Consider the following 14384-nt stretch of genomic DNA (forward strand, 5'->3'; position numbering starts at 1 on the left):
ATTATGTGCTGCAGTACAGTACATAAATGCAATCACAAGAAGAAGCACAGGGGCATGGGGACGATTGTTTGGTGGCTGGGAAGTCAGATATTGTTTGCGTGGCACTTGTTTTGTTTGGTTGGTTGGTTGGTAGGTAAATGTGACCACTTTTGGCTCCCAAAAAATACAGCATTATTTGGATAGCTATTATTTGACTCCAAATTATTTATTTGCATCACAAATACTGTACTAATTTTTTGACAAATTTTTTTTTATCTTTTCGATCACTTTTTCATCTCACAGCGTAACATGTGTTGCAGTAATTATTTCAAATAATTTTCTATCCAAACACACACCACGAATTAGCCAATTATACGAGTAATTCATCGATCTTTTCTTTCTACATTCTTGCCCTTTAAAAGAATTTTTAAGGCAAACCAATTGTTGTTGTCCTCCTCCTCTGGGAGTCGATGCTTTCTTGTGAAGAGTTTCTACTTCTTCCGAAGCCTGACCAAATAACAACATCAGAAGGTTTCTGCTGCAACGTAAACGCCACAGAAGTGGGGAGTTGCTGCGCTAACTGCTACTGTATGGAATGGCTCCATTTTTGTTCATTAAGTATATTTTAGAATGGGGAGTCGCTTTACCAATTTCTTGCCGTGTCAACTAATATGATGGCTCCAGAAATATGTATCCCGAGCTCACCAAAAACACGCGTGAATCTATTTCAAATTACCATTTAATTCCAGTCTCGCAGGAGTTGGACTATTTTTCTTTTAGAAAATGGAGTTGAACGAAAAACAGGAATAAAAGAGAGCGAGTAGAAGGCTCAAATCAAACCCATTTTCCATGACGAGGACCAAACACCCTAGTGCACCAGACACGGCATTCCTCTTGGAGAGCGTATGGCTTAAAGATAACCCCGACAACCGACCGACCTCAGAATGCCAATTAGCGAGCGGTAATCCTTCATCGATCTACTTCAAAGACAAAGACACTCTCCAGTTATCCTACAAAATGATCCTAATACAGCAGCAATTGTCCCGTATGCTTCAATTATCACGCCTGATGGAATTGGACCAGTCGATAGGAAGCACACAACAGACGCATGTGGAACCATGAATGTTCCCCTTCCCCTTCCCCCCAACCCCAAAAAGACAAAATCCATGACAAGCTTCTCATCCTTCCAAATCACTAACATCCATTTGACAAAACAAGGCCGACTTTGTGGTGTGGTCACCCTATCTCTTCCCACTCTGCAACTTGCAAATTTGCCAAACTTTGTTCAGGATGATGTCTCTGTATCAGCACCCGTACATCTACAAACCCAGACTCTTGAGCCTTACTCAAGAGTCTAAGACTTCCCCACCCGTGCGCCCGCGAATTCCACGAAAAACAAGAATCTCAGGCCACACCCTAAGAACACGTGCCATACACAGCAAACTCACAGAGAGACAGAGAGACAGAGAGAGAGAGAGACTGACGCAAGGAGGGAGTGAACGAGAAACCTGGAAACCAAAACTGGGTTTATTGTCTCACTAATATTTAATATATCAGGCGAAAACGTAAAAATTTACTGACAGCAAAGGAAGTTGGACCTTTAAAGAGGACAAACATGAAGAACCCTATGTACACTGCGCCACCAGTTCCGAATACTCGATTCTCACCCTCCCATAAAAGGCCAACTTCCCCAGTATACATCCCTATTACCAACTCCTCCATCCCACCTACACCACATTTCACTAATACATCCTAGAGAAACCAAACTGAACAGTTCCTACTTTTCTACTCGCAGCGGCACTCGCAGCTGCTGCAACTCCTATTCCACTAAATTGAGCTTTTGCCTGCAACAAGTTTGTGTCGATTGTGATCCTATCATCAACTTGGTCCACCTTTGTCCCTGGAGTGCGTGTCATGTAAAATGGGTTGCCGTCAATGTTTATTGCTATATCAGGGGCCATTTTTGCAGCCATGCCACATTGAGGCATTTGTCGTCCTTGTGAAGACAAGTTCCTCTCATTCTCCATCACAGATTTTTCCTGCTTTACCGTACCACTACCATGATAACAATATGCAGAAGGGATGACCTGTGGTGGAGGTTGAAGGACAGGGTTTCTGACAACTGTTCTAGGATCGTATGCTTCTTTATTGACATTTCCATTCTCGTATGGTAAGACTGGCCCCACCGCCTTTCCTGGTTTAGCTGCATATCAGGAATTCAAATGTTTAGCCAACAAATGTCGAACACAAAATCCAGTTAGCAGATTGCAGAGAGAGAGATGAGCTGACTTAGTGATGGACAGAGAAATGCTCATGCGAGTAATAGATGCTGTTGTTTTACAACAGTTATGTTCTGGTTAATCAATACTAACTCATAAGGATGATGAACAATCAATTAAACAAAGAGATTGACATGAAAGAAACTGCACCTTGAGGGATCCTCTGCTGTGTCTGCAACGTTCTGGACAGACTACCAGGAAGCCCATCAGAATCTCTGGGATTTCTACAACATGGCTCTTCGCCGTTTTGCCTGTCCTTCAAAGTAGGAGCTCTTAACTGTTCTTTAGAAGGAACTGCATTCGAATGTACAATAGTAGACCTACAAAATATAAGGGAAAATAAAAGACACACACATTGTCGCCATCATTATGCACAGCCAAGTAATGCAATACAATCAAGCTATTCCAGATATGCTCCAAGGTCACCATATCTGATGGACCAGAAGCTGATAAAGCATGTCTCATCATAAAGACAACTTATAGCAAACAAACACGGAACCACAAACACAACTTCACAATAAAGTGTAAATTTTGATCAGATCAAACCATCAAGCCACTTGCTGTAGTTTCCATAGAAAAGGAAACATTTTCCCAATGATATAAAGACAAATTCAATTAGCTTGTCAATAATAACAATCCATTTCTAAGTGAAAAAATTTAAGGCAAATAAAGTTCATATGTATTTCATCTTTTATCAGACAGACTAGGATGCAAAGTTCCAATTTGGTTCATGAAGCAAGAGTCCCCTCACTTTTCTCCAAAGACTAAATATGAGGCTGCTGCTTAATGACCAAAGTACTATTTTGTGCCCCCCCGGGGGGGGGGGGGGGGGTTCTGGTGCAATCCAGGAAACCTTTTGGGAGTAAAAAAGGAAACCAAATGCATACGGTCTTTCCATAAGCTGTAACACAAGGGAATAGACTGTATAAATTGGATATTCAGTACAATACACTACAGCTTGGACGTTGTTGAACCATTCACTGGACAAGTTTTCTCCAAGTTCCCATGGGGAAAACTCCTCTATATTCTAAACAGGTTTTCTCAATCAAGGCGAACAATCAACTATACATCAACATTTTCTCTAAGCAAATGGAAGTGCTTAACCACGAAATTGGTTGATAACCATCCCAGCCCACAGTTAAACTACTTCAGATTAAAAACTTTAGATATTCAACACATCAAGTTGAGCAAGAAGCAAAACAAACATAAAAGATCTAAAGTTACCTAGGAAGAGAGACATGCTTTCTTTCAAAGGGGATCACTGTACCATTTTTACCACCATTTTCTTCTAGATGTGCAAACTGCTTTCTAAATTGATCGACGGCGCTGAAGAGAGCAGATACACCAAATATCAGTGACAACAAAGTAGACAAGTTGAGAGAGATGCACCACATGCATATAAGATAAGGCACAGAGAAACTCTTACTACCTAGGATAGAGAAAATTAGTCCTTTCTATTCCATTCATGTAATCTTTCAACAGCTGAGGATGATATTCTAGTATTTCGCGGAATATTAATTCCCTTACGTCCTCCTTGGTAACCCTCCTCCTCTCAAATTCAAACTCCATCTTTGAAATAGGTAGACAAGATGGTTCTCTTTCAACTTTGGCTAGTCCCCTGAAGTAAGGATCAGCTAATGCCTATCACAAAATGGTTAGGATGATTATCAACGTTTTATGATCAACCAGCTAGCACATTGAGATGTGAAAACTATCAAAGAGTGGATGGACGAAGCATTGCAGAAAGCAAAGTCTAATAAACTGTACCACAACTTTTTTGAAAAACATGTACAAATCTGAACAAGATAAAGAAGGGAATTTCATATCATGAAGACTAAACCTAAGACTTAAAAGTCTCCGACTTCCATATGAAAAGTAAAGGCAGAAGCATATAATGCCATGACAAACCTCTTCAGCAGTAGGCCGGTCCTTTGGATCAAAAGCAAGCAGCTTTTCTAATAGTCGTAGAGCTAATGGATCTGCATTCGGAAATTTCTGTGAAAAAGGCACAGGCTGTTTCTTCCGCATACTTGTAAGATATCTCCTAGCTTTATCATTTCGAACCTGAACCGAACCCACAACAATCTCAAAAATTCACAGGTATGTGACTGCCAAACATTGAAAGAAGCACATCTTCAAACATAGATCTGTTCTAAAATTAAAAAAAAAAAAAAAAAAAAAGTAGGACCATACTCTAGAAATGGTATCCATAGATGGTGTCCCAAGAAGATCTGTCATCAAATCCAGTTGGTGGACAACATTTTTCCCAGGAAACAGTGGTTTCCCAGTCAAAACCTCAGCAAAAATGCAGCCTATGCTCCAAATATCAATTGCAGGTGTATACTGCATCCCAATGGAACACATTAAAGAAGATAAACAGTAAATGAGCTTCAAATTTTGTGCATATTGCAATATTCTGCACTGAATAAAGCTATCTGGAAGACTTGGACATGCATTTCAGCCAAGGTGTGTCAAACTCACAAATAATTTCCTTAAACCAACAGTTGTTGCCATGAATTTTGACTCCGTTTCACCACAATAACCCGTGGAAAATGTCCCGAAAATCTCAATCTTTCAAATGCATAAGCCAACTATATCTTTATTTTGGTACACAAGCAAAACACCATATTGTATAAATAAGAAAACACTTTTAACTTCAGCTCCATTCAGATTAATTGACCTGGCCAGATGGCACATACTAAATAAAAGTTCACTGTTTCTGTGTCTCAATTTACCAGGTGGCATATACCATGCAGAATCATACCTTGGAGAAAAATGATCCACATAACTCTGGAGCTCTATACCATCTTGTGGCAACATAATCCTGTGATTTGCAGACTATTACTTACAGCAATCGAGGAAAAACAAATCCAAGTTTATCCGTAACGAGAAATCAGAAAAAAGTGACTACGCATAAGCAATGGTTCATTACATACCGTCCAAAACACTGTTGTAGGTGTGTCATTGAATGCAACTCTGGCCAGCCCAAAATCACAAATTTTAAGCTTGCAATTTGCATTAGCCAGTATATTTTTGGGTTTCAAATCTCGATGATAAACATTAGCTGCAGTGTCAGATAACAAACATAAGATGTCTAAACAAGAAGGACAATTATAATCTTGGCACATTTAGAGCCTATAAGAAATAAATAAGCCATAGCAAAGCTAAAAGGAAAATATATAATCCAAGAAAAGTACTACATCAATTTTAAAGTGGAAATTTTACTCAACATTGACTTCTAAAGTTACTTCCCAATCATAAACAATTCTAGGTCTGACTGAAGAAGAGAAGACTCAGATGAGTTGGAAAGTGGAATAAGCATTAGGCAACCTGTGTGAATATATTTCAGAGCACGAAGCAACTGGTAAAGAAAAAACTGGTAATGCTCCCGAGTCAGATCATCATTAGCCTTGATAACCTGGTGGAGATCAGACTCCATGAGCTCAAATACAACATAAATATCTTTAAACTCTCTTCTCGAAGGTGGAAGCATAATATGCTTAATTTCAACGATGTCCGGATGACGAAGAAGTCTAAGAAGCTTTATCTCACGGAGAATTCGGGCCGCATCAGAAATGTGCTCAAAAATGTCATGTATCTTCTTAATCGCCACTTTTTCACCTGTATGAGTGTCAATTGCAGAGCAAACAACACCGTAACTTCCCTTTCCAATCACCTCCTGAATCTTATACCTGCTTGCATCACCATATTCAGAGAAGAAATCCATCTCTGTTGAGCTCTGTGAAATAAAATAAACTCAAATTAGTACAAATAGAGGATAGGGAAATTAGTAAACTTGAGCACATAACTAGTAGTTTGCCACTGAACAAACAACTAATTATTCCTTCCAAAGCAGAAACAAAATAACATTTTCTACTTATATTTTGACTACCCTTAATGCCACAATTGTCTCAGAATCTAATCATATTTCAGAGGGACATTATGCTCACAGCATCTCATAGGAAGAACCGAATTGTACTGTATAAATAAGCATAGAAGGAGGAACTATAAATTCACTTTTGCCAGGTGCTTTTCTTGCAGAGTAATTTTCCATCATGTGATCCTCTGAATAATCCACAACAGATTTGGCAAAAGGTAACAAGGATTCTAGACTCTTGCAGATAACCAATTCCAATAACAAAAAGCTTGAATGTCGAGAAGAAAATCTAAACAGGCAGATGATATCCAATCAACAAAAAAAATTTTGTCAAATAAGAAGTTCAGACCAAATTAAACTATATTCTATCCCACAATATTTACTTGATATTGTTAGCATACTGACATAAGGCCAAAAAGAAAAAAAAGCTTCTTATCCTTTCCTTCAACATTGGGAAATGATCTTTTTCACTACTCGAGTAAATCAAAAGAATAAGAGAAATAAATTCATGTGAATTAACAAAACGAATGACATAACAAGAAAAAAGGCGGAAAAACGACCTTTATACAACAGAATCAGGTTCTTTCATACATACAGAGAGAAATGAAACCATAATTCACAAACATTTCATTCAGGATGTTTAAGATAAGAAAAAGAAGCATTTATTATTCCAGCACAAGAATTGTAACCTACCCACCCCTCCTTAGTGCCCCTCATCAGAATCAACCAACAAACAAATTCACATCATATTCCAAAAAAGAAAAAAAAACAAAGTGATTAAAATATATAACTTTTCCACTTTTTTTTGTCGGTTTTCACATGTATATTGGAAATTTCAGGTTTAATTATGATCTCAAGAATAAAAAAGCTCACTTTTTTTCTATGATCAGGCTGCATTTTGGGCAAAATATCCAAAACCCTCTGAAAAGTCAGGAAAAATTTTCAAGGTTTTCGATCAAAATCAATGGAGATTCGTCCAAAACTTCAGCCACATTTGCCCCAGCGGCCACGGCTACGAATCAAAAACGACAAATCCCACCTAGTCCGCTTCGAGTTATTATTCAATTCAACAATTCTGTCCAATTCCCTCATACACTTCTTGTCTTCTCCTCCAATATCCCCGACTTTTCTAAACCTACCACCAAAAACGACGCCGTTCAATTCGTTTTCCTCCTCGCCGCCAACTAAACCAATCAAAATCATAGAAAAATCCTCATAATTATTCAAAGATAATCAAAAACTCAAATTTTCCTATCCGAAAACACCACTCCTCCTCATCAATGCATATATATCGATTTATATATACAATCACGTAAAGAAGATGCACAGCAATTCAAGAAACCCTAGGAGGAGGAAGGGTCGGAGGTGGAGATCTGTCGGTGAGGAGAGAGAAAGAGAGAGGGTTTTAGAGAGCGAAAATTAAGGGGTGAGGTGAATTTATAGAGAGAGAAAGTGTGAGCTGGAGATTATATAGCCTATACATTCTCAGCCGTGGATCTAGGGGGTTTTGTGTGTAATATATATGTTTGCACGTGTATGGAGTGAGAAATGCATATTTCCACTCAATTTTTTTTGTAATTCACACTTTGTTTTATCATATAATTTAATAATTAAAAACTATGATTAAAATGATAGTAAAAGTGTAATTAGTAAAAGTGAGAGTGCAAATAATATTTTTTATATAAAATTATGCGTGTATTTGGAAGGTAAATTTGTTTATTTATTATTGAGGTTTTTTGCAATATCTTATGTGTATTGACATTTTCTTATTGTTGCAGGTATTTGGGATGTATATTCGTACTTATTATTGAGGATTTTTACAATTTATTATGTATATTGACATTTTCTAATTATTGTGTATATTGACAATAGAATTTCAATCTTTTGACGTGCAAAAACTAAATAGTTGATCGAAGCATAGTGTTTGGACATGTGATTATTTAAAAAGAATTTGTCATTTTTAACTATGGTTTTATCTTCTTAATTAATTTATCATTTACGTATACCACATCACAAAATATATATATATATATATATATATATATTACAGTGAACAATACAAAGAATTTTGAATAATTTTCAATTCAAAGAGACTTTTTTTTTTTGGGAAATTTAGGAGAAGCCAACTCAATGTTGGATTTTTGGAGAATGACAACTACAAGGCTGGAGAATTTCGAACAAAACGATATTAAATTTTGATTTGATTTCTTAAATGGCTCACTATAATTAGCTAGATTTAGGTTAACTGGTGCTTCGAAAGAACTTGTTAATAGAGACCCTCAATGTTAATTTCTCACAAAAGTGAAGTTAATTTACAAAAAAAAAAAAAAAAGTATCTAAATGAAAGATGCAATCGATATAAATATTTATATTCATGTGATAAATTATGTATAAATATAAATATGTGTATTCTCGTGATAAATTAGGTATAATTTAAGTGCAGTAATGGCCCGTGCACTTGTTGGTTGTGCTTGCTTACCATTTGGCATGTACGTAGTTTTCTGGGTAGTGCTCATCTGATATTGGGTTGGCAGGCTATGGTGATATCCACGTGGAGGACAACTGGTAGGAAGAGTTCAAATACCATATGGTTCTGGCTTTTTTTCGGTTTGTTTCTTTCTTTCACTTTGTATTGCTCTTTGACATAAAGTTTGCTAGTGCTCATTGTTTTGTTGCAATATAAAAGAATTAAAGATATAGTGGTAAGTTGCCTTAGATTAGGAACCTTTTTGTTTTTGGGGAATATAGCTCTGTTTGGATTGTAAATTATTTGTCAAAATTTATTTGCTTACATTATCGTTACAATTTCCAACACACCTTTTCATCTTTTCAATTATCTTTTTATCTCACATATATCATATCACAAAAAGTGCTACAGTAAAAATATTTCAAATAATTTACAATCCAAATAAATAAAGAAATGAATGTTGACAACGTAAAGCAACCATTAAAAAAGACAAAAAGGGCAATGAAACCATGCCCCGGAAAAAATGGTACTAATATTTAAAATATAAAATATTGAGCAAATTATCTGAATAGCCACTAACCTTTTTAAATAGTAATATTTAAACCGCTCAACTTTTAAGAATATGTATTAACTCGCTAAACTTTCAAAAGTGTGAATTTTGGGCATTCTGTCTGTTTTTACTATTAAGTTTGCCAGATTTAAGAGTTGCATGAGTTACAAGACATTATCAGATCTAGCAAAATGTTTTATGGTGAAAGTAGGCAGAATAGTCCAAAATTCACACTTTTGATAATTTAGCGAATAAATACATACTCTTAGATGTTGAGCGGCTAAAACTCTACTATTTAAAAAGTTTAGTGACTGCCAGGCTTATTTGCCCTAAGACCTTTAACATGGCCAACTGTGAATTCATTTTGACTTTCATGTAATGCTGCAAGAATACGGAAGTTTCTGTAATACAGGTGCAAAAACAAAAAACGTATCATAATTCAGTGAACAAAAGACAAACAGCATTCCAAAAGTCAATGAAATATGTTTCAAGATCATCATTCTTGAAAAAGCCCTGAAGGAAGGCCAATACTTCATGTCTGTATTGTAGCTTATCAAATTTAGAAAGTTTGCGTTGTACTTGTGCTTTTGTTTTTAGTTGGTAGTTGGGGTTTTATGGGGAAAGCTTGGCAGCCAGGAAGTCCTGAACTGTTTCTAGCTTGGGTACACCCATACGAATTAAACCAGCAATAATCTGCAGCCCTATTTGACAAGTTGGTCGAGGTGGTTATAATCTCCATAATCTAGTAAATTGGTATGGAATTAAATGTCTATTAACGAGAAAGGTTAAGCATTTCTAGTGGAATTATATAGACATGTATGGAATTATATGCTTAACCTTTTAAAGTCAGGAGGTGAATGAGATATCAACGAGAAATTCTCTATTTGCTGTATTTTTTAAGTACTCACAACTCGAGCAGCAAAGTTTCTTCAAATTCTTTTTCTTTTTTTTTTATTTTTGGCCAAGATGTGTTGAAATATTTCTTGTCATTGTTCCAAGAGAAAGACAACTAATAAGCTTTGAAGTTTCTTTCATACTAGTTTTCCTTGGTGGGGGCGGGCTTGTTCATCTGTTGTACCTATGTTTTGTCCTCCTCCTAACCTTTCTTGTTCAATGTTCAATTCTAATTAGACGACCGACACTTGGGTACTTTAGAAGGTACCCAATGATGTTATAACCTAGAATCTTTGACATCTCACTTGTCCTAATTGTACTTCATTTCTGCTAGAATCATCATTTGAGCATTTGTAAATTTAAAGGTTATTTATATGAGTGTTTGGATCGTAGTTTTCTACTAAAAAATTATTATATTTTTTTGTAAATATATTTTTTTAGTATATTTTACTTCATATGTATCAAATCGTTATAATATTTTTTATAAAAATTAAAAAAAAAATAGTAATCCAAACGAAAAGAATTTTATATGAAATTGGGGTTGGAGACTGTACCAACTTTGTAATTTTTTTTTCGGAGATGATAATAATTATATAACCTATTTTATCATAAATTACAGAGGAGAGGAGCCTAAAACGGTTTGTGTTAGAAACTAGTAGGTACGCCGACCTTGTTTAACAAAGACCTTACTTAGATAAAAAGGGGTGTTTTGGTGCCGCCATTGGAATTATTTTCGCTGTAATTGTATCAACTTTACAATTGATGTTGTTCAAGTTTGACTGCAACACCCACTTTGTCAGATTTGTACAGAAGGCTGCTAGTCTGACCACATATTCCATAAACAAAATCAATTCAGTTTTTATAAATTGTACATCTGTTACTTCTCAGTGCCGTGCTTCAGTTAATTTGCCATGCAATCACAAGGAAACGGATTTCTCAAAGGAAATTAATATCATTCAATCATTGATTAGTTTTTTTCTTTAATGACCAACAAAAAAAAAAAAAAACTTAGGGTCTCATTTGACAAGTGAGTTTATTGGGTATTTATCTAAAATTTAAAATATGTAAATTTTTGAATATTTTAAACTGTATAATTTAAAATTTTTAAGAAATTTTTCGAGGTTAATGTAAGTAAAGTTTTTAAAAAATTTGTAGCAGATAAATTTGATAAAAAAAACTCAAGTGCTAGAATTTCAGCGAGGGCAAATAAGCTATATATGATTCGACACTCGTCGACAACTTTTGCCTTATAAAGATCACCAAATGGAGCCCATAGATTAGGCCAAAGTAGATTAGGCATGTAGGAGCAAGATCCGTCGCCAACAATGATTAAAGAACAAGATTTGGCCTAAGAATGAAAAGAAAGAATATATCTTTGGGTTGATAATTACACATGTAAAACACCCAAAGGCCAATAACTCATCAGTCTCAAAGAAAGCAGATGTCCTGTCATTTTCGTTTAGTCATTCACTTTGTCGACAACAAAAGCCGTGTGTGGTTTCATGTTTTCCGGTGGCGTGTGTAGCAATGCATTGCAGGGAAACTCAATGCAACAATTTGGGGGAAGGAGAGGAGCATCACAAATCTTTCTTTACTCAACTGATTTAAGTGATTCCTAATTCGTTTATTAATCCATAGCCTAACATGTAGTTATCATATGTTTAATTCATATGTTTAACTTTTGATTATTAAATACGTCTGAACATATTAAGATACGAATCCATTGAATTTGAATAATTGTTTGCTCAAACTCATTAAGCTCTATTCTTGTGTGTGTGTGTGTGTGTTTTTCGCTTTTTTTATTTTTTGTTATGATGGAATTAAAATTAACCTACAATGATGGGATCAATAGTATATGAGATTAATTCGCTCCAACAGAAAAAAAAAAAATCTAAAATTGCACGAACTTAACGCTTCCCAACAGTAGATCTATTTAAAAATTTTCAAATGTATTGTATTGTTAAATTGCATATCTGATCTGTTAATTCTAGTGCATGTTTAATCCATTATTAGAACACCAATTTATGCTGAACGATTTCTAGCAATTCGTTAATGAAATCTGCTTTTTATTAAAAGAGAAAAACACTTCCCAACTGAAATGTGACATGCACAGCAAAACCCCTCCTTAGAAAACTGCCATCCTTTGTTTTACATCGTTAGGAGCTGTAATGAACCTAATAGGCAATCTCTTACCTTTTCTTGAAGCAAACCCCACGTCCAGTGAACGTTGTTTAACTTCATTATCCAGATTGAAAAATGGGACTTACCCATTCTTTGCCCTTCCTTTAGATAGATTACAAGTTTAGCAATTTCTCAAGTCTTATTGTCAAATATTAGGACGAGGACTTGTTAAATGTTTGTTAGCACATCTTCTTTAGACTATTTCCTGCCTATTGACTCCATTCTTTAGTCAAGAACCAGACTTGAAGTCTAAGGTATCAAACTTGCCTTCTCATCCGACATCCAAGGGCAAAAGTGAAGAGGACGCGGCAGCATAAATTCCTTATTAGGGTAATCTTTCTTCATGTGAAAATTTCAAGTATCGTGGTTTACTTTCTTTTTTTTTTTTGTGGGAATTTTGGATTGTTTCAATATTAGAAAATGGATTCCAAATTATGGGTCTAAACAAAGATAATTTGCAGATACCAAAGCTTTAGTTAAGACGAAAATCTAAAGTTAATTTAGTAAGGAGGTTGGAACATCTAAAGTACTGGAGACAAGAATAATGTGCATTTCTTGAATTCGGATTGGAAAATCTTCCTGAATTTTGATGCCTTGGAGTATCTTATCTTTCTTAGGTGAAATTAGTTCTAACAAAAACATGATAAGTGAAATTTTGTCTTAAAAATGTTGGATTTAAGTGAATCTGCTCATAGTTAATTTTCTAAGAACCACAACCTCCTGTGACCCGAAAAAAGGATGAGACCATATATGAGAGCAACTTGCAACTAAGCTTTGATTGGAACCCACAACTCCCTTTTCATCAAATGGGAGCCACTCAACTAATGAATGTAATAGCAAAGTTGGCTTAAAAGAGGAACAAATAGGCCAAATGTCTCATTCGTCTTTGTACCAACTGAAATGGGATGATAAATAATAAAGATCACGAGGAGGAGTTTGGGCATTAATTTAACCTTCATTTCCCCTTTTCATTTCCTATCGATCATTTGTACTTTGTTCAAAGTGCCAAGAACAGGATTGTTTACCTGACTCAGGGCATCAAGTTTTTCTTTTCTTCTTTAGTATCAGAACAATAAAAATATATACACGACCAATAGATACTACTATAAATGGCAAGATAATTAAGCAACCGAAAAAAAAAAAAAGATTTCCTCGGCATCTTCTAATTTGTGTTTGAATAATAGATTATTTGGGATACTTTATTTTAAAAAATAATATAACACTTTTTTTATGTGATGTATGTGAGATAAAAAATTGATTGAAAAATGTATTGCTGATATAAACAAATAAATTTTGACAAATAATTCACTATCCAAACAAACCTGCACCTAAATCGTTGCTGAAATGTACACTAGTTTATATAAGATTTGATTAAACTCATGCTTCATGAAGCTTGAAGTCAACATATTTAATTCATCAAACACCACGATGTGATTCTTTCACCCAAAAAGAAGTTTTAATTAGGTAAAGTTTATGACAAGGATTCAACAGCATCAACCTTTTTTTTTTTTTTTTTTAGTTATCAATGCTGACAACTTACGCGGACTCCAAGTAGAAACGTGCATCTAAAACACAACCACTATCTTGTTCACACTGCAGTTAAAGGTTTGTTTGGATTGAAGATTATTGGAACTTTTTTAAAAATAATATTGTACTAGCATTTTTTTATACTGTAATATATTTGAGATAAAAAAAACGTTATTCAAGATAGAAAAAAGGGCGAATTTCCAAAAATAATGCGCTTGAGGAAAAAAGTCAGAAAAATGGTGTTGTTGGCGGATCTTGAATAATTGAAGGGTCGCCGCAAATGTCATTATCGGCTACTGAAAAAATCAATTTTCTTTTCCATTTTTCTTTTGCGATTGAAAAGGAAAATTTTGTTTTCGATTTTTTTTTAATATGCTTAGCCGCATGCCCTTTTTTCATAGCCGCATGCAATAGTGCATGCGGCGACCATTTTAACACCCTTTTTTTTTTTTACTTTTTAATAGCTGCATGTACCAATTTTTTTTTTTTTTTATGAAACCATAAAGTATAATAACTAAACCCTAGAGCCTAATTCCAAATTTATAAAACCTAAACCCTAAATCCAAATTAATAAATTTTCAATACTAATTTATAAAACTGAAATCCTAATTCATTAAACTTGAATCTTAA

General features: G+C 35.0%; 1 protein-coding gene across 1 annotated transcript; it reads right to left on the reverse strand.

Annotated features, from left to right (window-relative positions):
- Window positions 1-1488: 1488 nt before the first annotated feature.
- On the reverse strand, window positions 1489-7625 carry LOC140006665 (mitogen-activated protein kinase 20-like). The gene is made up of 10 exons (XM_072048970.1): window positions 7009-7625; window positions 5589-5997; window positions 5195-5322; window positions 5023-5082; window positions 4452-4601; window positions 4167-4322; window positions 3688-3899; window positions 3483-3584; window positions 2409-2578; window positions 1489-2182 (listed from the first exon to the last, which is right to left on the reverse strand). The coding sequence occupies exons 1-10, from the start codon at window positions 7030-7032 to the stop codon at window positions 1722-1724; spliced, it is 1872 nt and encodes a 623-aa protein (XP_071905071.1). The 5' UTR covers window positions 7033-7625; the 3' UTR covers window positions 1489-1721.
- Window positions 7626-14384: the final 6759 nt, after the last annotated feature.

The sequence above is a fragment of the Coffea arabica genome, chromosome 5e (genome assembly GCF_036785885.1).
Source record: "Coffea arabica cultivar ET-39 chromosome 5e, Coffea Arabica ET-39 HiFi, whole genome shotgun sequence".
Classification (NCBI taxonomy): Eukaryota; Viridiplantae; Streptophyta; class Magnoliopsida; order Gentianales; family Rubiaceae; genus Coffea; species Coffea arabica.

Bases quoted from the DNA above. Each gene is read 5' to 3' on its own strand.
- LOC140006665 (XM_072048970.1), bottom strand. From the start codon at position 7,032: ATGCAGCCTGATCATAGAAAAAAA. The intron at 3,900-4,166 runs GTTTGTCATGGC...ATTTTGTGATAG, and splicing joins ACCGGCCTACTGCTGAAGAG to GCATTAGCTGATCCTTACTT. The intron at 3,585-3,687 runs GTAGTAAGAGTT...TGCTCTCTTCAG, and splicing joins ACTAATTTTCTCTATCCTAG to CGCCGTCGATCAATTTAGAA.